Source organism: Octopus sinensis, unplaced genomic scaffold, assembly GCF_006345805.1.
Source record: "Octopus sinensis unplaced genomic scaffold, ASM634580v1 Contig10108, whole genome shotgun sequence".
In the NCBI taxonomy this organism is placed as follows: Eukaryota; Metazoa; Mollusca; class Cephalopoda; order Octopoda; family Octopodidae; genus Octopus; species Octopus sinensis.
Genome location: NW_021831993.1, coordinates 44,145 through 70,163, shown reverse-complemented (window position 1 = coordinate 70,163; position 26,019 = coordinate 44,145). Strand labels below are relative to the sequence as shown.

At 36.8% G+C, this 26,019-nt stretch overlaps 1 protein-coding gene across 1 annotated transcript in view; it reads left to right on the top strand.

Annotated features, from left to right (window-relative positions):
- LOC115228281 (protein mono-ADP-ribosyltransferase PARP15-like) overlaps positions 1–24,391 on the top strand; it is a 49,456-nt gene extending 25,065 nt beyond the window's left edge. Inside the window, exons 7-11 of the mRNA XM_029798901.2 lie at positions 1,039–1,093; positions 12,000–12,047; positions 20,252–20,385; positions 20,773–20,950; positions 24,048–24,391. Coding sequence (XP_029654761.2) covers positions 1,039–1,093; positions 12,000–12,047; positions 20,252–20,385; positions 20,773–20,950; positions 24,048–24,313 — 681 coding nt within the window. The 3' untranslated portion in view covers positions 24,314–24,391. The remainder of the gene's footprint in view (positions 1–1,038; positions 1,094–11,999; positions 12,048–20,251; positions 20,386–20,772; positions 20,951–24,047) is intronic.
- The last annotated feature ends 1,628 nt before the right edge of the window (positions 24,392–26,019 follow it).

The following is a 26,019-nucleotide window of genomic DNA, read 5'->3' as shown; positions in this document are numbered from 1 at the left end:
GGGTGGTCAGGCGATACAACAGGAGGAAGAAAACAGCAAATGCCGAAATCGTGAAATAGAATTGAAAAATCTTAGAATTCCTGGTCAAGGAATCGAGGTGTAGGAAGAAAGTTAGCTTCAGACAATCTGTAGTTAATGTAAAAAGCAACTTTCAGGAACAATAGTGGTTTACTTATGGAAGGTTGTGGAAACTTTTCATACCGAAATACTATAAACTGAAAAAGTTCTTTTTAGATTCACGGTAGGCGACCGAGGTTACTGCGTGTGTGAATAAGAATATAAGAGTTAAGAAATGGAGTAGTTAATATCCGGGCTATATATGTTTCATAGCAAGCAGAATGTTAGGCCAAGGATATCTTGATTAAATAAATGTTTTGCATTGTAATAAAGAGGTATATGTTAACACATGGAAGATTCAGTATATATACATTGAGCGTCATATAAACACTTTCTGTATACAATATGTGTTGGGGACAGAAAAAGATTGTTTGGCTGAACCCGTTCCTTTTCTTCTTTCTCATTTTATCTATACCCACAGTGTTGGGTACACATCTGCAGATATACTCTGTAGGACAGTATATATAGCATTGAAGTAAAGCACTGTTGACATACCAGTAATTCACTGGAATTTACTCAAAGCCAGTCTGTTTCAACAGAAATGTTCTTCCTTTTTTAAACAGTTTTGAAAATAATGAGGAATTAAGTAAAATCGGTTTGTCATTATTAAGCTGGTGTTTGGGCATAACATGGAATCTTGATACCAATTTCAATTCCATGAATAATTTTCTACAGTCACTTAAACAAGCAAATTTCTTTTCTTTTTATTCTGTAAGTAAAAATTCCTCCCCAAACAACAGAATATTCAAAAGCCTCTTCCTCAGAGGAAGTTATTCTATGATACAATAAATGGAAATATTAATTTAAAACAATATTTGTGATAGAAACAATGAGTTAAAACATTGCATTGTAATTACAGAAATTAATTAGGAAATTATTTTTTCATTGAGTGATGATAAATTATTTGCTTACTTCTAACAGAAATTTAAAGAATATTTCCAAGAAATTTTAACAGATGGTTCAACTGCATCATCAGGTAAATTCTTTCTGTTTACTTATATTAAATATTATGCCAGTGTCACGTAACTACCACCTGTGCTGGTGTCACACAAATGGCACCCGTGCCAGTGGCACATAGAAAGCACCATTACACTCTTGAGTGGTTGGTACTGGGAAGGGCCTTGAACTGTAGAAAGCATGTCAAATCAGATGGAACCTGGTGCAGCCCCCACCAGCTTACCAGTTCCAAGTCGACCAGTCCAATCCATGCCAGCATGGAAAGCAGATGCTAAATGATGATGATGATGATGTTGATTTAGAAAATGAGATGACAAAGGAACTTACAGCTGTTTCTTCTATAAGATGCAATGGACTCTTAGCCGAGTGCTGAATGGCACCTTGTAGTTTCATCAGAGCCTCAAATAAGAAGGGCAGCTTATTTGGGAGAAGAATTATAATTATGCATCGCCTTACTGGCTCCCAGAACTGTCTGACTGGCCCTCGTGCCGGTGGCACATACAAAACACCCACTATGCACTTGGAGTGGTTGGCATTAGGAAGGACATCCATCTGTAGGGAGCTGCCAGCCAAGGCTACACAGACCAACAATGCAACCGAGAAAGCATCCCTAGGGAACTGCCAGCCAAGGCTACACAGACAACCATGCAACCGAGAAAGCATCTCTAGGGAACTGCCAGCCAAGGCTACACAGACCAACCATGCAACCAAGATAGCATCCCTAGGGAACTGCCAGCCAAGGCTACACAGACCAACCATGCAACCAAGATAGCATCCCTAGGGAACTGCCAGCCAAGGCTACACAGACCAACCATGCAACCGAGAAAGCATCCCTAGGGAACTGCCAGCCAAGGCTACACAGACCAACCATGCAACCGAGAAAGCATCCCTAGGGAACTGCCAATCAAGGACACACACCTCCCACCACTCCCTTTGTGGTAGATTTATCCTTATAAAGGCAATCTCTAATGTTTTTGTTGTTGGGTGTTCATTCTTCTTGTTATTGCCTTTTTTGGCAGCAGTACTGTTAAAGAAATACTTTTTGGATGGCTGTTGAATCTGCAGAGATCATCCACCCTTTGACAGGTTTTGTTTTTCATCCTGCAGGGTGGCCACCCAGCCTCTGCAGAAGCAATTCCTGTCTTTTCTTTGCCTGTCTTCTCAATGTACCCACCCTAACCCTACCCTTTCACTCCACTGGTTACATTTTGCTTCAATAGCAGTATTTAGTTCATGCCACAAAACTCCTTGCTCTCCCAAATTTATGGGGTTGATGAAATAAGGACCACCTGAGCACTGGGGTCGATACAATCACCTAGCCCCCACCCCCACTCCCCCAAATTTCAGGCCTTGTTCCCTATAGTAGAAAGAATTATCAACATTATTATTATCATTATTATTATGTTCTAGTGTTACTTTCTTTCATACAGCTTCAACCAAGTCTGAACCAGAGAAGTCACAGAAGAAAAAATTAGGCATCGAAATGTGAAAAAAGGTGAGGTGACATGCATTTTGGAGAACTGATTCCTCTATATGAAATGATGGAATCATCTTTTTCTAAAATTTATAAAACTGAATGATTTACAGAGAAAGAAATTTACATAATATTTTATTATATATTATTATTTTTTTTTTCCTTCTTTCTTCAAATTTTCTTCCGTTTCTCACCGAGTGTTTCCCATACACTATTATTATTATTATTATTATTATTCAGTAGTTTTATTTTTATAGCGTGCTTTCACTTCACTACCGAGCGCAGCTCTGTGTGCCTTGGGTATGTGCTGTGATTTGTTGTGATGCTCTGATGGTTACTGTATTGAAAGTGTTCTGCGTAGGATGTGTGCAGTGCCTAGTAGTGCAATTTTCTGTATGTTATATGTGTTTGTAAGTCCTGGTGTTTTTGTTATGTATTTGTCTGAATATTTTTTTATCATGCCTGATGCACCTACTATGATAGGAATTGTTTCTGTTTTTAGATACCACATTCTGGTTACCTCTATTTCCAGGTCTTTGTATTTTGAGAGTTTCTCCATTTCTTTTAGAGACACGTTGTCATCTGCCGGTATTGATACATCAATTAGAAAGCATTTTTTTTCTTCATGATCTCTGACAACTATATCTGGTATGTTGGCCTTAATTTCTCTATCTGTGGTATCAGCATATCCAGAGTATGGTTGCTTTCTCGTTTTCTGTGACCTTTTCTGGTGTGTACCTATACCGTCTTTTTTCTGTTGTTATTCCATAATGTTGGCATAGTTTCCAGTGTATGTAGGTTCCAACTCTGTCGTGTCTGTGAATATATTCCTTCTCAGCCAGGACTGGGCAGCCAGAGATAATATGATTTATTGTTTCTTGTCCATCTCCACATATTCTGCAGTTACTTGTAATATTTCTTTTCATTACATGTTTTTGGTGATTTCTGATGAGGAGGCTTTGGTCTTGTGCTGCAATCAAAAATCCCTCTATCTCTGCTTTTAGTCCTGAGCTTCTCAACCATTGCTGGGATTTTTCTCTGTCTATTTCTTTTGCATTTAGTTTAGTCCAGTATTTGCCATGAAGAGGCTTTTCTTGCCATCATTTTATCATGGTCCGTTGCTGTTCTAGTTTTAATTTGGATTTCATTTGTTTTATAGCTTTTGTTGTTTCTTCTTCTTCATAGTTGTTAGGTGGTATGACTTCTTTTTTTGTATTTGTCAACTTCCTTAAATACTGAGAACAATTTTTTGTTTTGTTTGTGTTTTGTGGCTATTTGTATTAGTTTTCTTTGCTTCTGAAGTAGGTATTTTTGCAGTCCTATGGTGGTTTTTTTATAGTAGTTTTCCAGCTTTATAAGGCCTCTACCACTTTCTATATGTTGTATATATAGCCTTTCTATGTCAGATTTTGGGTGATGCATCCCAGATCCTGTCATTATTTTTCTTGTTTTCCTATCTATTTTGGTTAGTTCATTTAGTGTCCAGTTAAGATATTGTAGCTGTAACTTATAACTGGGACGGCTAAAGTATTAATACTTGTTATCTTGTTTTTAGCATTGAGCTCTGTTTTTAGTATTGATCTAACTCGTCTATAGTATTCTTTCTTTATCTTCTCTTTCATTTGTGTGTGTTGTGTCTCATCTAGTTCATAGATTCCTAAATATTTGTAAGTTTGGCTTTGGTCTAATTCTCTTATTTCATTGGCATTATCTAGTGTGATGTTGCTACTCTTAACTAGTTTTCCTCTTTTCAGGGTTACTTTGTCGCATTTTTCTAATCCAAATTTCATATCTATTTCTTTGGTAAATCCATGAACTGTCTTTAGTAGTGTTTCCAGCTGTTTGTCATTTGCAGCATATAGTTTTAGGTCATCCATATATAAAAGGTGGCTGATCGTTTTGCCGTAACATTTATATCCGCATCCAGTTCTATTTAGCATATCAGATAGAGGTGACAGTGCCAAGCAGAAAAGGAGTGGGGAGAGCGTGTCTCCCTGGAATATTCCTCTTCGAATAGGGATGGCTTTGGTTTTCACAAGTCCCTCTTGTGTTTGGAGCTGTAGCATTGTTTGCCATTTATTCATAGAGTGTCTTATGTATTTTATAATTGTTGGTGCAACTTTGTTCATGGCAAGTGTTTCGAGGATCCATGTGTGGGGGATGCTATCAAACGCCTTCTGTAGTCGATCCAGGCCATACTGAGGCCTTTCTTCTTTCTGTGGCTGTCTTCAGTTATGGCTTTATTGATCATTAGTTGATCTTTACAGCTATGTGAGCCTTTGCGGCATCCTTTCTGCTCTTCTGGAAACAGGTTGTTTTCGTCCAGGTGCTTGTTTAATCTCTATGATATTACTGCAGTGAATGCTTTGTACATTGTACGGAGACAGGTTATAGGTCTGTAGTTTTCTGGTTTTGCTGTCTCATTGGATTTGGGAATTAAGATGGTTTTTCCCTTCGTGAGTCATTCAGGCATTGTCTCTGACTCTGCCAGTATGTTGTTAAAGTTTTCAGCCAGCTTTTTGTGTATTCCTATCAAATATTTCAACCAGAAGTTGAGGATCTTGTCATGCCCAGGTGCCTTCCAGTTGCTTAGTCTTTGCAGTGCCTGGGTAACCTCTTCAGTTGTTATGGGGGTCCAAAGTTGCTCAGGTGCTAAGTTTGTTGTTTTAATTCTCCTTTTTTTTTTGGTTGTTCTTTCGCCAACCATATTTCTTTCCAAAATTCTTCCACTTCTTCTGCTGTTGGTGCTGCAGTGATTTCTATTTTATTTTTGCCAAGTTCTTGGTAGAATTTTTGGGGGTTGGAGTTGAACTGTTTGTTTTGTTCAAAGAAATGTTGGTGTTTCTCATACCAGCGGATCCTTTGTGCTTTGGCAAGGATATCTTGCTTTAGCTTTTCTTTTATCTCAGGTAAATCTTTTTCTGTGATGTTGTATTTGCACAGTATTTTTGTTTTCTTTTTATTGCTCAGTAGCGTTGATTGTCTACTAATTTCGTTAAGAATCGACAGATCTTTTCTCATTTTTGTATTTTTGGGGGGGATATTATTTATCCACAGGGTTTGTTTGGGTGGTGGTACTCCTGTTTGGATGGGTTTGAGTGAGTATCCAGATTCTTTTGTGGCTGCAGTGGCTGCTGCCTATATTATGTCATTTAGCTCAGTGATATTGCCATTTGTTTCTGTGGCTATTAGTTCCGTGACAGCCAGGTTTATGCTATTTATTATCAATGTTGTTTTTTGGTCTATTTTGATTTTTGGGAGGTATGTGTTTTTCAGTTCTTTGATTATTCTATTTTTTATGGTATCATAATCATTAGGCTCCCCTTCATTGTTTCCAGGTTTTAGATTTGTGTCGCTTTTTTTCTCATTCGTATGTTTGTCTGTTGTGTTTTGGTTTGCTGCTTTTCTTACATTATTATTCATCCTTACAGTCTGGGTTTGTTGTTTTTTGTTACTTCGTTTTTGTTGGAAATGTTACGTCTGTCTTCGTGTTTTACTATCTCAGTGTTTATATTATTTGGTATTGTTGTCTGTTTACTATCTACATTTTCCTGATGTATTTTTTCTTATAAATGTTCTATTTCTATTTCTGATATTTTTTTGCATTGAGAATATATCTTCGTATGTTAGCTAGTTTATTAGGGTTCATTGCTGTATCCAAGTCTTTGTTTAGGTTATTTTTCTTCCATATTTTATATGTATATGTTGTTGTGTTTTTGTGCTTTGGGTAGAGCACTGCTGTAAAGTAAGCATGTAGGATTGAAATGTATTCCTCACGTGTATATTTATGGTCATCATTTTCGTAGGGTACCGGTCCGTTCATTTCTATTGTCAAATTGTTTTGCCTGTGTAGTTTTTCGTACTTTTTGTGTAACAAGTTTAAAGTACGCACTTCCCGATTGTTATTCTTGGGTTGAATAATACCATTATTATTTAATTTATTTGTAATTTTTTTGTACATGGTGTCTGGGGCCAGAGATGATCTGTTGTTGATGGATCGTGATGTATCAAGCATGTTTACATGGTTGGAGATGATATCAAGTTAAAATACATAATTTCGTTTGGAAAATAGCAATATATTTCAATGAGTATTATTTACTTGGATATAGTCCAATCCTTTGTCAGTTAGTTTTTGGCTCCATGCAATGTCTTTATTTCCGATGTTTGTGGATAGATTTCGGAGCACTGTTTTATCGCTCTCACATGTTAAACGTCCCCCGGTGTTCTCTTATTATTATTATTATTATTACTATAATTATTATCATTATTATTATTATTATTATTATTATTATTATTATTATTATTATATAAAGGATTGAGGTAACTCCTCCTGAAGATAGAGGGTCAAAATAAAAGATGAATGCCATTGTTATCTAGTGAACGATATTTCAACATCTTGTGTGTCTTCAACAGGTTCAAAAAATAATTTTGTCAATCTGCTTCATTTTGGTTAAGATAGAGAGTCAAAATAATTAAAAGAAGACACTCTTTTAATTTTGACTCTATTATTATTATTATTTATTATTATTATTTATTATTATTATTATTAATTTTATTATTATTATTATTAATTTTATTATTATCATTTTTATTATTATTATTATTATTATTATTATATTATTATTATCATTATTATATTATTATTATTATTGAGTGAGAGAGCAGTTCATGCCATCAAAGTGACACTGGGGTAAAATATACGAAGCCCAATATACCCATCATGACTACCCGTCTGATAAAGGTACACCAGGCACATGCATCACAACCATATGTGCGCGACATGGTGATCTCATATCAAGATAAACAGCACATGACCTTGCAGGTGGGGCCCAATTAGAATTTTCTTCAGGTTGAGTAGCCCATCCCACTCAAAAGGTCCCTGAGTAAGGGTTGTTTAAGGATGTTGAAAGAACCACCCATGTTTCCAGAGGTGAATTATTCAAACCCCAAAGAATCCTTCTCAACACATGGCTATGATGCTCCCCCACTACTTCTGCTCGTGATCAGAGATGCACATATCGTCAGCCACTAAGGGACATGCTCAACTGGTTAAGGTCAAACAACTGACAAGCAAATCTGTGGTATTGAGCAGAATATTTGCTGTAGCCCATCTTTTATACCATATTATTATTATTATTATTATTATATTATTATTATTATATTATTATTATTATTATTATTATTATTATTATTATTCAGTAGTTTTATTTTTATAGCGTGCTTTCACTTCACTACCGAGCACAGCTCTGTGTGCCTTGGGTATTATTATTATTATTATTATCATTATTATTATCATCATTTTTATTATTATTCATTCAAGATAGCAGAATCGTTATTATGCCATCCCGTTTGCGAGTCATTCAGGCCTTGTCTCTGGCTCTGCTAATATGTCATTAAATTTCTCAGCCAACATTTTATGTGTTCCTGTTAGGTATTTTAACCAGAAGTTGGGGATTTTGTTGTGCCTGGATACCTTCCACTGCTCTAGGGACCAGTTCCATAGGATTTTACTCCACTTTAAATGCTTTGCAATGTTTGTTTTTGAAAGTAGTGGTTTTCTGATTGCAGCCCTCATGTGAAATCCGGCTTTGTACAGCTCCCTGCAAACAGTTTTTGTGGAAACCGGGTTCTGGAGGTGGTCATTAAGCTCTGCAGTAATTCGGAGAGCTGTACTTCTGTGATCCTTTCTAATAATTCGCATAAGAGTGCAACAGTCCCTATCTGAAAGTTTTGGTTTTCTTCCGGAGCTTTGTTTTGATGAGGAGGTTTTTCCCTCTTTCTCAAAGGCTGTCATTACTTTCGAGACAGTACTTATTGACACACCAAATATTTTGGCTGTTTTCATTATGCTAGTGCCTGCCATACAAGCACCAACAATTTGACCACTTTGTAAGTTCGATAGATCTGTCATTTTAATGAATTTTAATTCCCTTTTCTAATGATATCTGAAAAGAAACAGCAATTTTAGCAAAACATATTAAGTAACACTAATAATAAATATAAAAAACATAAAAATAAACAAGCTTTTAATAGTTTTATAGATATTTCAAAATTTTGATGCTATGATACTAGGTGTTTCCATTACTTTGTCCAACCCCTGTATATGTCTCTCATTGAGCAAGCTATCACTGTTCCTTTCCAGTGGTTTATTAGAGATCTCACCTCTGTTTTCTGCTATGAAATTACTTTTATCAGTAAGAACTGTATTTTCATCATTTCCTCGGCTGCTATTTTCCAACACCCATCTTTTGAGAGCTTCGAGCTCTACTGTGAACCAACAATTTTTTTTTATTACTCTAGCTTAATCACATAGTCTCAGTTCCGTGAGTTGAAACAATCCTCTTTTTCTCCATTGATCATACATACGTTGTCGGTATCCCCTAAGATGAACACCATTTTCGTCTATGGCGTTGTTCAGGTAGTAAAACTCTTTAACCATAACATTGACATGTTTGTTCCATCTACGCCATGTGTGCTGGTCCTTTCCTAGGTAACAACAGGCTGGAGTCGGACCAGAATCTCTGAGCCTGCCGGGTGTAACACTGTCACCATCAAGGGCTTCAGTTTCTTTCCCACCGTTATTCCCAATATTTTTTGTTTTTTGTTGTCACTCATCTGAGGTGGCCATTATCAGGTTACGCAATTACCAGTGTTTTTATTGTGACACCATCACTAGATGCATCATCAATCAGAGCATAGGAGATTCCAACCACTCCCTTTTGTTATTATTATTATCACCACTGATATTATTATTTTCATTTTTTTTTTACTAATATTTGTCATTGTTAATATTTCCTCTGACCCAACTTCAGTTTTGGCTAAATTATTATTATTATTATCATTATTACCATCATTATTATTAATTCTATTTATTATTAAAAGGTATTATTGAATGCTTTTAGTTTCAACTTTTGTCTTGTACTTGAGATGATCATAAATATGTGAGTGTTTAAGGGAATAGTAGGAGCAAAAGAGACAGCTTGGTGAAGAGATTAAATTCTACAAGTCTGTAAATACATTCGGCAGATGGTGAAGAGATTAGCAATGGGCATTCCTGTGTCATAAAGAGACAAAAGCAGCCTCACACCTTTGGGGGCTGCAGAGGTCAAATGTGTTTACTACTACTATCGATCAATGAGAGCGCTGACCTTGGCCTTGAAAAGAACCAATTCACCTTGTTTTATTTCTAAGTAATTATATATATATAGATATAGATATAGATATAGATATAGATATAGATATACTGCTGTTCACCTCCTTGAATTTCTGAATTTTTATTTTTTTATTTTTATTTTTGTTTTATAAGTTTTGCTGTGGTTTACAGTTTTTGTAATTGTGCAGTTTGTATATATTGGCAGGTGCTTACCTTCTTGATTTTTTTGTTTTTTATCATGCATTTAATTGTGTTGTTACAGTGAAATGTATATTTACATATTTGGGTGGTCAGGGAAAAATGAAAGATCAAATTTTCACATAAAATTGCAGATATTAAAGTTTCTAAATTTTTTAGAGATATTTGTCCGTAGGTCTGAACAGAGAAAACTGTAACGTTCTTAGAATAAAGAGGATGTTTACATTTTCGAATACTCAGGAAGAAAGGAAAAGATAGGTATTCACAGAAGTTGTAGATATTAAAGATTTTAAAGCTGATCATTTGTGCCTTGGAAGACTTTAGATATGTAAGTTTCTCATTTTGAGGGAAATTTAAAATACTCATAGGAATCTGTGGATATTCCAGTCTTTAAGAGTTATTTTTCAGTTGTCCATCTGACTTGTATTAGTGTAATTCTGTGTCTTCAGTTGCTGACTGGTCAGAGAAGCAAGAACATGTCCAACCACTGTCAATGCTGGCACTCTTCAACATTATTATTATTATTATTATTATTATTATTATTATTATTATTATCATTATTATTATTATTATCATTATTATTATCATTATTATTATCATTATCATTATTATTATCATTATCATTATCATTATTATTATTATTATTATTATTATTCAGTAGTTTTATTTTCATAGCGTGCTTTGACTTCACTACCGAGCGCAGCTCTGTGTGCCTTGGGTATGTGCTGTGATTTGTTGTGATGCTCTGATGGTTATTGTATGGAAAGTGTTCTGCGTAGGATGTGTGCAGTGCCTAGTAGTGCAATTTTCTGTATGTTATATGTGTTTGTAAGTCCTGGTGTTTTTGTTATGTATTTGTCTGAATATTTTTATTATTATTATTATTATTATTATTATTATTATTATTATTATCATTATTATTATTATCATTATTATTATCATTATCATTATTATCATTATCATTATCATTATTATTATTATTATTATTATTATTATTATTATTATTATTATTGATTCTCATCAATGCTCAGAGTTTCCCCGAGAACATCATCACACTTCCCTGATATTAATCCTCTGTAGATTTCTAAAGCAGAACATCCACTGACCCCCATTACCCAACTGGTAGAAGGCTGTGAGCTCCTGAAGACATTCTAAGTGCCTGGTGCCCAGTCTCGGTTTTTTCTTCACCCATGACTGCAGCTCCATCAGGGAGAAGAGCTGTGGGTAATTTCCAGATGTCCTTGCCTTGGCAGTGCTATGGGGGAATGCTGGTTCGAGACAAGCTCTACAGGCATGGATGTGCTGTCAGACGGGCTTGTCCGAGGTGCATGCAGAGTGACGAAACCATTTTGCATGCTCTTGTTTAGTGTCCAGGCATTGCTGACTTGTGGAGTTATGTTGAACAGCTGCTGTAACATGTGGGACGGATCCATCTGTCAGCCGAGTCTGTAGTGATGATTGCACTACCGTCCTCCTTCAATCAAGCAGGCAAGGCAGTTTTCCTTTGCCTGGTGGCTATGGCAAAAGAGGTTGTTTGGTGGACAAGGCTGAAAGGCCTGAGGACAGATCCATTCCTCTTTGGCAGAGCTCTCATTGACTTCCTCAAGTTTCACTTGAAAAGGAAATTGAGAGTGAAGAGAGAAGGGCTGTCCTCGAGTGAGTTTATTGAAAGGTGGGTGAAAGTTGCAAAAATTGCAACAGTGGATGGTACCTCTCTAAGTGTAGACCTGCGAGTCGGAGAGAAGGAATTGGAGAAGGGATTTGCTCATAGGGATTCAGGGAAATGTCAGGCAGTGGAGTTCCTCAATTATTCCTAGAGGCATTCCTGTATCAGGTGGGCCACATCTTTTATCATCCTCCCTCCCACATTTTGTTTGTACCTCTGTATGCTATGCATGTGTGTCCTCTTTCCCAGTGTATACCGTGTAAACCTCTTTCTTTTTATTCATTTACCATTTCATTATTACATGTAAACCCCCCACACTTTATGTCTGTCTTTGTATTGTCTCCCTCAACTTTTGCCCTTGTGGGAAAATAAATGAAATCATCAACATCATCATCATCATTATTATGTTCTATCTTTCCTTTCTTTTATATAAGGTGTGCACAGGCTTTGGAGAAAATTCTGGCCTTTTGAAAAGAACAAAGGTAAGGTACCATGCAACTGTAAAACTGATATTATATCATTATTATTATTATTATTATTATTATTATTCCTTCGTAATACAGTGTAGGTAAAAATGCACTGGAGTCTTTAGTCATCTGTCAAGTCACAACAAGGACCTCAGACGGATAATACTTTCCTTAAGATGTGCGCTGTGCCCAAATAGGCTGCTTTTTGTAAGATATCAATCTTGCAAGGGATTTCCAGTTGCCTTAAGAAGTTTTGAAGTTTCAATGGGATTGAACCCAGCATTCTGATCACCACTGGTATCACTTTAACATTACCCTCATGCATTCCATACAGTCTTGCCATTTCCACTTTCAATTCAGAGTACTTGGGGATATTTCCAGCCTCTTTACTCACAACATTCATGTCATTTGGTATGGTTACATCAATGATCTGACAGTATTCGTCTCACTTTCTCAATATGACAAAATCCGGCTGACGGTGTTCAATTACACGATCCGTCTGAAAATCATAGTCCCAGAGTATCATTACTTTTCCATCATCCTGTATAACTTTCTTGGTACATGCTCATACCAGTTCTCTCTTACTTCATATTCATATTTACTGGGCCTCGAAACTGGTTTTATAAAACCGGTTTTATATTATGATCAGTAAAACCGAAACGGATTTGCCAAAACCAATTTTAATGCTTGCTGTTTCTGGGTTTTTTTTCGCAAAACATTTCTCCATTTTTTTGTTTTGAAGAAATATCGTTGAAACTGAACTAACTGAACTGTTGTCAGTCACCTTTAGCTGAGAGTGCTGTCTGATTCATTGAAACATATCGCAACATATCAATTCTCACCTTCTCTCCCCTTGAACCTTAGATCAGCACCTTGTCATTTTCTTCGCTAACCCCTGGCCGACTCTTTGAATTTGGAGGTGTAAGAATTAGCACTTCCTTCTCAAAGCTTGGATTCGAAATCAGACCCAAGAATCATTGGTCGTAAAATACCAATGCACAAAAAGGCGCGAAATCAGAATCTCTTTGTTCTGACAAAAAATGATGGATCGTCTCCCTTCGACCTCTGACCCGAGCAGGTCAGGCGAAGTTTAACAGGACGACCAGCGACCTACTGTACGCAATAACACTCTTGCGGTATATCTATTTTTCTGGCTATTTGAGATGTTATAAATAGAACGGAGAAATAGGTATCTAGAGAGAACCCGAACCAACGTTTAAGAGAACGACACGCATTTATGAGGACGACGAAAGAATAATCAGAAAGGTGACTCTGTCATGCATGATTTACACACACGCACACACACGCACCATCAAACATATTCTGCTTTAATGTGTATCCTGTATTATGCATTCCTTTAATATGTATTATTTGCAACCACTATTTAATATGCATTTTGTACAAGCGATGTGTAACATTGCTTACAAATTGATGTAGTGATAATAAATCTTTAATTTATTACAAAGCACTTATGTATTTATTAATACATCCACGCATCCACTACAGAGGTAACAGGGTTTATTCAAAGCAAGTCAAGGGGATGTTGTTAGTCTTCAGTCAGGTGATCTTACCTGTTGAGCATATGTAATAACCAGTTCCAGATTCATTTCAAGGAAGTAACACTAACTAGAATTTTTATTAATTATTTTCATTAGCCCTAGCATGATAAAAAGAAAATCAACTGTTTGGAATGTTTTCGATAGGAAAAACAAAGATGAAGCTCAATGCAATAAGTGTGATAAGATCATGAAGTCTTCTGGAGGCTCTACTACGTCTCTGATCTTGCACTTGAAGAAAATTCATCAAATCGACATAAATCAAGATGCAAACCCGCCTCCTGTGAAAATGACAACAACAATGGAACACTTTGTAACAAAGAAATCAATGGAAGAAGAGGTTTCAAAGTCAGCTGCTATGGATGGATTCTCTTTCAATTCAATCACCAAAAGCGATTTTATTCAGAGAAATCTTCATAGTCAGAGAGGCAAATATGATAAATTACAACCAGCATCTGCAAACGGAGTCAGGAATATGGTAATGAATTATTACATAATCAAGAAAGAAGAACTTATTCATTATTTCTAAAAAGAAGCAGCATTACTCACTGACATTGGATGAATACACATCAATTCAAAATAAACGATATATGAACATAAATGTTCATGGGAAAGACAATCATTGGTCGTTGGGTCTCATTGAGATCCATGGCTCAGGAGAACAGAGTAATTTGTGAGAGGACATCTTCATGAATTTGGATTGGATTTTGATATACACATTGTTGGCTGTACAACGGATGGTGCTTCTATGATGGTGAAATTCAGAAAAGAAATAAGACCTGATCACCAACAATGTCTCACACATTGCATACATCCGTCTGTGATTGACATTCTCTATCAAAAAAATATTGAAAATATTGCCTCAACTGATGAGACCGATATAAAAAGTGAAGAGATCGCTATAACAGACGATAGTGATGATGAAGCTGACATAAGCCAACAAGACACACTTTTCAAACAGATTTGGCTCACGAAAATGCTTGTTTTCCCCAGCTAAAACCTGAATTTAATAAAGTTTTAAATAAGGTAAGAAAAATTTCAAAACTTTTCCATAAATCTCCCACAAAAAATGAAAGAGTTTGTACGAGCGAACTTTGATAACAGAGAATATAAACTTATACTGGATTGCAGAACTCAGTGGAATAGCACATTCCATATGATTGAGAAATTTTTTAAATTGAAAAGCTGCATTCCAAATGCTCTACGAGCAGAACTTTCCACAGATGCTGTAGCTGACGAAGAATGGAAATCTCTCAATTTACTATATGAAATTTTGCATTCAGTAGAAATTATTTTGAAGGCTATTTGCGCTGATGATACGGGTTTACTGAAAGCGGAATATTCTTTAGAATTTTTAGTGAATAAACTTAATATTGTCAGCAATCCTTTGGCTCTAAATCTTCGTGAAAGACTTATGCATAGATATAATAAGAGAAGAAATGTCGAAACCTTGACTCTCTTGAGGTATTTACACAACCCTAGGAAATTTAAAGGTGAGTCAATTTCTGGACCTTTTCTTTTTTTAACGAAACAACATTTAAGGAAGTATGCTGAACAAACATATAGGAGATTATTTCCTGAACATGATGCAGAGAACACAACAGAATTATACAAAGAAAATGAAATAGGAGGGAACCTAAAATTAAGTGTTATTGTTGTCCCATCTACTTACGAAGGTAATGAACTCATGCGTGAATACAGAAGTGCAATGAAGAAAATGAATGAAGACCCCCCCAAGATAGTATCAGATGGATTTGGAATCTCTAAAGAATTTGAATATTTTGAAGCAACTTCGAACAGAAGTGAAAAGCTCGAGAAACTTAGAAGAACATTGCTTACAACTAAAGCAACAAGTGCCCAGTCAGAAAGAGCTTTTTCAATTACTGGATTTTTCAACACAAAAATTAGGACAAGTTTATCAGGTAAAACACTGAATGCATTGTGTTTTTTAAAAGATTATTTTCGAAGGAAAGTGAATCATCAAGCAAGTGAAGAAACTTGATTGATTCTCAAGAATAAAACGACTTGGAAAAACGTTGCATTCCTGATTAAATAAATATAGCACCATTATTTTTTGTTATTGTTTGTACATAAATCAGCTGACTTCTCATTCCATCGTTATTACCTCTGTGAGGCTCAAAGTCTTGAGACTGACCCTCACTAATTCATCCCATATTTTCCCGAGTCTCCCTCTTCCACAGATTCCAACAATTTTAAGCAATTGACACTTCTTTATACAGTTGTCTTTGTACATATATTTCAATGGTATTTGCAAAAGAAATACTTGGCTAAGACTAAAGAATTATACTTTGCATTTGTTGATCTAGAGGAAGCTTTCTTTTGAGTACTCTGTTGTGTGGCAAGGTGGGATCTGAGGAGGCTAGGGATAGACTTGTGAAAGCTATACAGGCCATCCATGTAGATGGGCTTTGTTAGCAAGGTGACAGTTAACCATGAGTACAGCAAAGAAAATGGTGTACATTTTAAGTGTTAATGAAGGCTCAGTCCCCTACATTTCATTATTATCTTCCACGTCATAAGAGAGGGATTCAAGACTGGCAGCCCCCTCAGAACTACTATATGCTGACAATCTTGCCCTCAAACAGATTTTATACCAAAGCTAGAAAAGAAATTCCAGGTGAGGAGGCAAAAGCTGAAATTTTAGGGCCTTATGGTTAACTTAGCATAGACTAAGGCTTTAGTAAGCAAGAAAACAGACAGTACACTACTCTCTTCAGGTAAGTGGCCCTGCTCGATGTGTAAGAAATGTGCAAGCACAAGTTCCATATGGTGTACCCAGTGCCAGCTATGGACACACAAGGGGTACAATGGAATAATAGGAAGGGTATCAGAGAAAGTAGTGTTCGTGTGTGGAAGAGGCACAGGGGCCATAAAATCTTCCAGATAATGTGGAAATCGGTTTTTTCCAAATGCTTTGGAAGCTCTAGAGGTAGTCAATAGTTTCTTCTCAAGTGCAGCATATTTCCAAAAGTCTCAGTCGCTAGTCATTTCCTTGGCGAGGCCTAAAGTTCGAAGGTCATGCTTCACAACTTCATCCCAGGCCTTCTTGGGTCTACCTCTTCCACAGGTTCCCTCAACCACTAGGGTGTGGCACATTTTCACACAGCTATCCTCATCCATTTTCGCCACATGACCATACCAGCGCAATCGTCTCTCTTGCACACCACATCTGATGTTTCTTAGGTCCAACTTTTCTCACAACGTACTTACACTCTGTCTAGTATGAACACTGACATTATACATCCATCGGAGCATACTGGCTTCATTCCTTGTGAGCTTATGCAAGTCGAACAGCAATTCTACATGGTAGCAAGACATGGCCCTCAATGTGGAGGACATGTGAAGATTAGAGAGAAATGAGGCTAGCATTCACCTTTGAATGTGCAGTGAAAGTAGGCATAATAGGAATTAGATGCAGCGTATAAGAGAGAAGAGCACACTCCAATTGTCTGTTTTGGCATGGTTTCTATGGTTTGATACCCTTCCTAATGCCCACCACTTTACAGAGTGCACTCGGTGGTTTTTATGTGGCACCAACACTGGTGCTTTATACATGGTAACAATAGAGGTGCTTTATGCATGGTACCAGTAGAGGTGCTTTATACATAGTATGAGTAGAGGTGCTTTATACATGGTACCAGTAGAGGTGCTTTATACATGGTACCAGTAGAGGTGCTTTATACATAGTACGAGTAGAGGTGTTTTATACATGGTACCAGTAGATGTGCTTTGTACATGGTACTAACACCGGTGCTTTATAAATGGGATGAGTAGAGGTGCTTTATACATGGTACCAATAGAGGTGTTTTATACATGGTACCAATAGAGGTGCTTTATACATGGTACCACTAGAGGTGCTTTATACATGGTACCAGTAGAGGTACTTTATACATGGTACTAACACTGGTGCTTTATAAATGGGATGAGTAGAGGTGCTTTATACATGGTACCAATAGAGGAGCTTTATACATGGTACCAGTAGAGGTGCTTTATACATGGTACCAATAGAGGTGCTTTATACATGGTACCAATAGAGGTGCTTTATACATGGTACCAGTAGAGATGCTTTATACATGGTACCAGTAGAGGTGTTTTATACATGTTACCAGTAGATGTGCTTTGTACATGGTACCAGTAGAGGTACTTTATACATGGTACTAACACTGGTGCTTTATAAATGGGATGTGTAGAGGTGCTTTATACATGGTACCAATAGAGGTGCTTATACATGGTACCAGTAGAGGTGTTTTATACATGGTACCAATAGAGGTGCTTTATACATGGTACCACTAGAGGTGCTTTATACATGGTACCAATAGAGGTGCTTTATACATGGTACCAGTAGAGGTACTTTATACATGGTACTGGCACACATGCTTTTCACGTGACAGCTGCACAAGTGCTTTGACATTGTATGAACATGTATGTCATGATCATCATCTTTTAACTTCCTCCTTCCATGCTGTCATGGGTTGCATGGTTTGACAGGACCTGGCCAGGTAGGTGCCTGCAGCAGACTTTTGTGTCTGTTTTGGCACAGTTCTACAACTGGATGCCCTTCTTAACACACCCACCCAGTAGATTGGACTGAGTGCTTTTTACGTGGCACTTGCTCAGGTCAGGTCAGTTTTTGTAAGCTTTTTACAACTGGATGTCCTTTCCAAATGCCAACCACTTTACAGAGTGCACTGGGTACTTTGAAGTGGCACCTGCACTGTCAGGGTCACCAAGTAAATTGCAAGACAAAGACCCTTTGAGAGGGGGAGAGAGCATTAGGTTCGAGTGTGATGGAGAAACAGGAGCAGAAACCCATATCCTGTTGTAGGGGGAGGTTCATGATTTACCAGGGAGGTAGAGAGAGAGAGAGTGATCAAGAATGAAGACAGTAACATGTGTACCGCTGTAGAGGAGACACATGGCTGTCCAGCCTTAGGGAAGATCAAAAGGAAAAGAGAGTGGGAGAGAGCAAGAGGGTAAGTGAGAGTAGGAGAGGGGTGGTAGCAAAGTGCCAGGGCTTACTCACAAGGAGCAGGGATCAGAATATGAATTGGATTGTAAAGGGAGAGAGTGATAGGGGGTGGTAAGTGCCAGGGTAGAACCTCAAGGTATGGAGGTCATAATATAAGTGGCAGGGTATTGGCAAAGAAGCATAAGGGCCAAGAGTAGTGCAGTGGCTGGTGAAAACCTGGGTATATAGAAGGGGTGGGGTACCATGGGATAGCAATGAGTCAGTGAGTAGGGCCATGAGGAAGGGATTGAGGAGTGAGAGATAAGCCTAATGCATGAAGTGGAAATGGGAGAAAGTGATGTACTTTTGTTTGTTGGGGTAGGATGTGTGGAAAGATTTATTGTTGCATGTGGAACACACAGAGCTTCTAGAACACAGATACACTGAAATGGGTAGGTCTTCTCAAAAGCCTCATATTGCCCAGACATCTTGATCCATTGTCATTTCCTCCATGAGGCTTAAAAACCTGAGATCAGTCTCCACCACTTCATCCCATGTCTTCCAGGGTTTCCCCTTTTCCACAGATGCCATCCACGTTCAGTGACTGGCACTTCTCTATATGGCTATCCTCATTCATATGCATCACATGTCTTCTCTCTTGCATGCTACATTTGATTCCTCTTGTGCCCAACTTTTCTCTCAATACATTTGCCCTTTGTCATAATATACAACCAACAAAGTTTATTATCTGACATATTATACACTTTGCACGTATCAAAATAAATGGAAACTTGAATGAGGTGATCATTGCTAAACTGTGTGGTGTATAATGGTGCTCATCTGGAGTTGAATTGGAAAGAGAAGGTTCTTTTTTATTTTGAATCTATGGATGTGTGTGGTGAATTTTTAGTGGCTTGGTTGAAAAGAAGAAAGGGTAAAAGAAATAGAAAAAGACAAGGAGAAAGGCAGAAAAATGAAAAGATAGGAAGAAAGAAGGAAAAAGAGAATGAAAGCTTTCCTTGTTTCTTTCTGTATAACAATTATCCAAACTTCTGATTACCTCTTTTTTCTAAATACATAAACCTGTACATCACTTCAAATAAATATATGCAAATATTTAGGGAAAGTTTACGAAAAAAACAAAAGACGAAGACAAGTGGTGTATAACACAAACAGATGTATTAGTATAACGGTCAGGAATTGAAAAAGTCTTTTACGTTTCAAGCCTACGCTCTTCTACAGAAAGGGACACAGAAAGAACAAGGAGAGAAAAAAATGTGTGTAGGGGCTAACGATGATGTCATCATCATCATCATCATCATCATAATCTTTTAACGTCTGTTTTCCATGCCAGCAATGGGTTGGATGGTTTGATGTCGGTGCAAGGACTGTATTGTGCTCTAATTTCTGCTTTGGTAGGAGTTCTTCACTACACCCACAACCCAACCCCACCTGCACTACTACTACTACTACTACTACTACTACTACCACTACTACTACTACTACCACCACCACCACCGCCTCTACCACCATGACTACTACTACTAAACTATAGTAATCATTAGTAATTCAGTATTTCTTGTCTAAACCCAACATTTTGTCAAAATATTCCTGTTTTTTATAAACATTCAACAGAAAAAAGGTTCATATTCTTATAATTGTTCTGAAATATTTGATTTCTGTTTGAACTCTAGAATTGGTCCCTGTTACATGGTCACTAATGGGAGACAAAGAATTATTTAAAACTGTTAAAGTCACAAAAGGACCAGAATATGATGACATCCGGGCCACTTTCCGTCGGAATTTGCCTTCCTATCGTATAATCAAAGTTTGTATTTTTACTTCTGTTTATAAACAATATTTGATGGTTTATTGTTAAAACAAAATGTTAAGAGACATTTTGTTTGTATGAAAGATTTAAATCTCATTGTATGAACCTATTTTGGGATGGTTCTATGTGTTTTTGGATATTCACAAGAAATCTTTGCTCAACAAAAATACCTCGGCTTTAACTTCTTGCATTGAATTGTAAATGCAACACCATTTTGCAGCTAAACTATTATGCCTTACCAAATTTACAGCTGAATCAAAATTGGTATCAAATAAAAAAGAAAAAAAAAGCAGATAGGGTTGGGGTTTTTCACCACAAACATTATTTCCTTGTCAAAGAAGTGAACTGATTGTTTTTTCATAAATGTATTTTCCTTTTCTACAGATTGAGAGAATTCAAAATAAAACATTGTACCAGGGATACCAAGCATTGAAAAAAAAGTTTGAGGCAGAAAATCCAAAGATTACAAATGAAGTTGATGGCCTTTGGCATGGTACTGCTGAAGGAGCTGTTGAGGGAATAAATAAATCAGGATTCAACCGTAGCTATTGTGGTAGAAATGGTAAGTATATTAAAATCAACATCATCATCATCTACCAACCCTTCCTATTGTCCTGAGCTGGACAGACTGTCACTGTCCACATTGATTGCTGTTTAGAATCCTTTCTCACTCAGAGAGGACAGAGGATGTCATGTTGCTCACACATTCCATGTTTGGCATCGTTTCTACTGCCAGGTCCCCTTCCTAACGTCTTCTGCTCTAGAGTAAACCAGGTGTATCTTATTATTGTGGAACCAACACTTTTACTTGTTTTTCTTGCTGGATTGGGAGGAAGGGGCTTCCCATCCCCTTTTCAGACCCTTCTAAACTGTGGGGATTGGTTAGCATTAATGCTTCTCTTTAATCTTTGTAAATCAACAATTGCAAGAAAGGCATTAGAAGGGGTGTTGTTGATTGCTAGATTTACATATCAGGTTGCTCTTGTGCACCACTGGTACCATGTAATCCAGTACAACCTGTTGCATGGTCGGGTCGTTGGTGACTTAACACCACCGAGCATTGCTTAGTTGGGAGGGTGATTGTTGGACACCCTGCGGGACCAAAATAAGACCCGTTAAAGGGCAAAGGAACTGCTCTCGTAGTCAATGGTCATTCAAGACTGTGTGTTAAGGTAGCATGATACTCTTTAGCTTTGGTTAGCAACCTTCCTTGAGATGGTGTCTAGGTAAAAATACTTTAGGAGTAGATGGTTTACCTGTCGCCCAGTTTTGCACTCCTACCTAGCCTATTGGTTTGAAAAGAGCACCGCAACCAGATATTAGAAGGGTGTGAGTTCGATCCTCATGGCTGACTGCTGGCAAATTGTTTTGCTCTTAAAAGGATTTTATCCTTTATATATATACTAGCAGTATCGCCCGGCGTTGCTCAGGTTGTAAGGGAAATAACTATAAAGCATTTTTAGAGAGTTATAGCCAAAAAATAGCAAAAAAATGGAAAAAAATGATGGTAAATTTTTTTTGAGAATAAAAAAAGGTGGAGTTGCGTCGCCTAGACAGTTTGCAGTTTGTGTTTCTGATTCTCGATCCCATGTCGAATTTATCGATTTTTTTCAGAAGTGGGGGAACTTTTCAAAATTTTCGCTGCGTTAGTTTTGAATTATGACATTGGGCTATGTGTGTGTCAAGTTTCATCAGAATCAGTTGAAAGCCGTGGTCAGGGTGAGGGTACGAGAAAACAGACACACAGAAACAAGCAAACAGACACACAGAAACACGCACAGCCAAACTGCCGATTATATAGAGAGAGATATATAACGGGAAGGTTTACGAAAATAAACAAAAGACGAAGGCAGGTGGAGTACAAACAAACAAATGTATTAGTATAGCGCTCAGGAATAGAAATAGAACAAGTCTTTTACGTTTTGAGCCTACGCTCTTCGACAGAAAGATACACAGAAAATTAAAGACAAGGAGAGAAAAAAATGTGTGTAGGAGCTAACGATCTATCATATATATATATATATATATATATATACATACTGTTCAGTATTTATGCGTTGAATAAAAAAATCTTTCAACTTGTTCTACAATACATTTTAACGCTTTGAAAACAAACTTCTTATATATATATATATATATATATATATATATATTATATATATATATACATATGTATATATATGTGTATCTTAGAGAATGTTGGTTATGGCTGGTTCATAGGGTTGGCCAGGGTCAGTGGCTTATAACCTCTCTTCAAAATGGAAAGAGGAAAGGCCACATGGCTTGTTTTCAAATACACAGACTAAGAAGAAAGGTCAAGCACAAGGGATTGTTCTCATTAGACCACTACCTAAAATTCTTGTCAGCTTGAAGGTCCCAGGATTTCAGTAAGAATTGCCTGAAGTGTAAAACAAGATCTGAAGACATCCGTCTTGCACCCAGCAACCAATTCCTCTTATGCCTTACTTCTCTCTCAGAACAGTGGCACTCTGTTGAACCTGAGCATACTAGCCTCATTCCTCTCCAACCTTCGCATGCCCTCTACATTTAGGGCCCACATCTCATTACCATGTAGAATTGCTGTCAATATACATACATCATACAATCTTCCTTTCACTCAGAAACAGAAACCTTTTGGGGCCAACAGAGGTAAAAGCTCTCTGAACTTCCTCCGCCCTATTCTTCTTCTAGCTATCACACTCTTCTTGCATCTCCCCCATCCCTATTAATTTGGTCCCCTAGGTAGCAGAAGTTATCTACTACCTCTAATGAGCCACCAAGGCAATTGAGAAAATCAATTTCTCAAGTTTTTAAGGACCCTGTGCATCTTCCACATGAAAACTATCTTCTCTGCTAACCTTCTTGCACCTCTTGTTTGTCTATAACTTACACTGGGTGCACAGTATGGAGTTCCTGCCTACACCTTTCCTACCATAGGGCCACCTACCTGAGTTGGGGAGGATCCTGTCAGTTTTCTTGCTTGCTAGGACCTTAACCATTGCTAAGTTAGAATCCAGGTTTTGCTTCCACACCTGGAATTTCTCTTCTAGCTCTGATATGGAACCAGCTATGAGGACAAGAGGATCAGCATATAGTAGTGCCCGGAGACTGCCTGTCTTGAATTGTTCTGTTATGGCCTGGAGGACAATGATGAAAAGGAGGGGACTAAGGACTGATCCTTGATGAACCCCTCTGTGTGTGTTACAGAGTTTTAGGACTTTCAATTCTGTTTATTTTATATTTTTACTTCTAATATTAATTATATAAATATATGCATGTATATACATACACACACACACACATATAAACATATATATATATATATATATATAACTCCAAGAAAGTTAGGGGTTGTGGATCCAACCCACTAAGGGATAATACCTATCCCTTATATACTGTTGGTATAATACCCAATTATTAATACACAAGTGTTTTTAATTGCATTGCAATTAACTTACCTATTGTATTAAATGGGTGAAGATAAAGAGGTATTTTACCATTAATTTATATTGCAAATAAGAAAATGGAGGAACACAATAGTTGGTTCATCAAATTTAGGACATTAAAATGTTAACTTGTTTATTTATCAACACGACAACCATAATAACATACATACATTTTCTTATTTGCTATATATATATTTTTTCTTCTCTTCTTAGCCACAGTATTTGGTGAAGGTGTTTATTTTGCCAAAGACATCCAATATTCTGCAAATGATACCTATTCTACTCCTGACCATCACGGAACAAAGAGAATATACCAATGCAGTGTTCTTGTGGGAAAAGTGATGCGAGGACAACACGGATTAAAAGTCTTACCGGATTCATACAATTCTGCTGTTGATAATATTCAAAGACCCAGTATTTATGTTATTTTCCATGACTCTCAAGCATATCCTAAATATTTGATTACATTCTCTAATTAGTGAATATAATTGGAATTCATAAAACACATATAATGTGAACAGGAATATATTTAACAGAAGAAAGACTAAGAAAATACAGGAAATTCTCTAATTCTAGGTGCAACCCCAGGGTCTTTTGTAAGAATAAAACTATTCAATAGAATATTTTTCTATCATTCACACAGTGTTGTTGTCATTTTCTATCTTTTTTCACTTTAGAAATAATTATTGCTAAATATTAAAATACATGAAGGTGCCTGGCTCAGTGGTTAAAGCATCGGGCTCACAATCATGAGGTAATGAGTTCAATTTCCAGGCTGGGTTGTGTGTTATGTTCTTGAACAAGAAGGGGTATGTGGTGTGTTTGCCTTACAAATTTCTAGGACTTTGGTCTTTGCTACATTGACTCTAAGGCCTTTTGATTCCAAATCTAGCTTCCACACCTGAAATTTCTTTTCTAGTTCCGGTAGTGATTCTGCTATGAGGGCCAGGTTATCAGCATAGAGGAGCTCCCAGGGGCAACCCATCATGAATTCCTCTGTTATTGCCTGGAGGACTGATGAATAAAAGGGGACGGAGGGCTGAACCTTGTTGGAACCCTGCTTTTTCTACTTCTATATATATATATATATATATATATATATATATATATATATATATATATATATATAAAAGCGCAGGAGTGGTTGTGTGTAAGTAGCTTGCTAACCAACCACATGGCCACAATCAAATAACTGAAATAAGTAAGAGAGTAAAAGAGAGAGAGAGAGAGAGAGTGTATATATATATATATATATAGTAGAATAATAAAGAGGAAGTTCTTGGTATGGTATTATATATATTTGCAAGAATGAGTAGAGATGGCTTCTGGGGGCAGATAATTTTTACTTCAATCTTATTAATAATGTTTACAGTGAGTTACTCTGATATGAGTAACTGAAAATTGTATTGTTTTACTGGTTGCTTAAATAACAAAACATTTGTTTTTACAAGTATACATACAAAAAATATATAATATATACACAAGAAGGGAAAATAATAAAAATAGAAATAAAATTAAAATATGTAAATAAAATATATATAAATTCCACTCATGTTTCATGAAACTCTATACCATGAAATATAAGAAATGAAGTATTCCACAGCCCTGCTTCTTCTCATTTTTTAAAAAGAATTTTCCCAACATTCTACACTAGATATCTCCTTTCATGTATAAACATGAGTCATTGTAAAAGTGTTCAGTATCTTTAGGTTAGATTACGTTAGGCGCCGGCTACTCGATAGAGTAGCCGGCGCCTAACGTAATCTAACCTAAAGTTTTCTTTTCTCTCCTCTTACATGTCTTCAAACATAATTAATTACCTATTTACTTATTCCTGACGAAGGAGACATTGTCAGTGTGACACCAAAAGATCCATACCTGTTCACTAATGTACTCCAGAAACAGCCATCGAATTGCTTCATATTGATGTTATAACTTTCTATAAAGATTTCTTTGGAACTTCTCTAAACTTTTAAATCCATCATTAGGGTTTCTCACTGCTGCCAATGTATCTTACAACTTTTAATCCTTAATTCAACGTTTTGTAAACCTTAAATCTAATATGATTTTTAATCGATATATCGATATATATGATTTTTATATCGATTGAACCGATCCTGGCTGGTTCGGTTCAATCGAAATCGAATTGAACCAGCCAGGATCCCTGGTCTGGTGGTACGTAAAA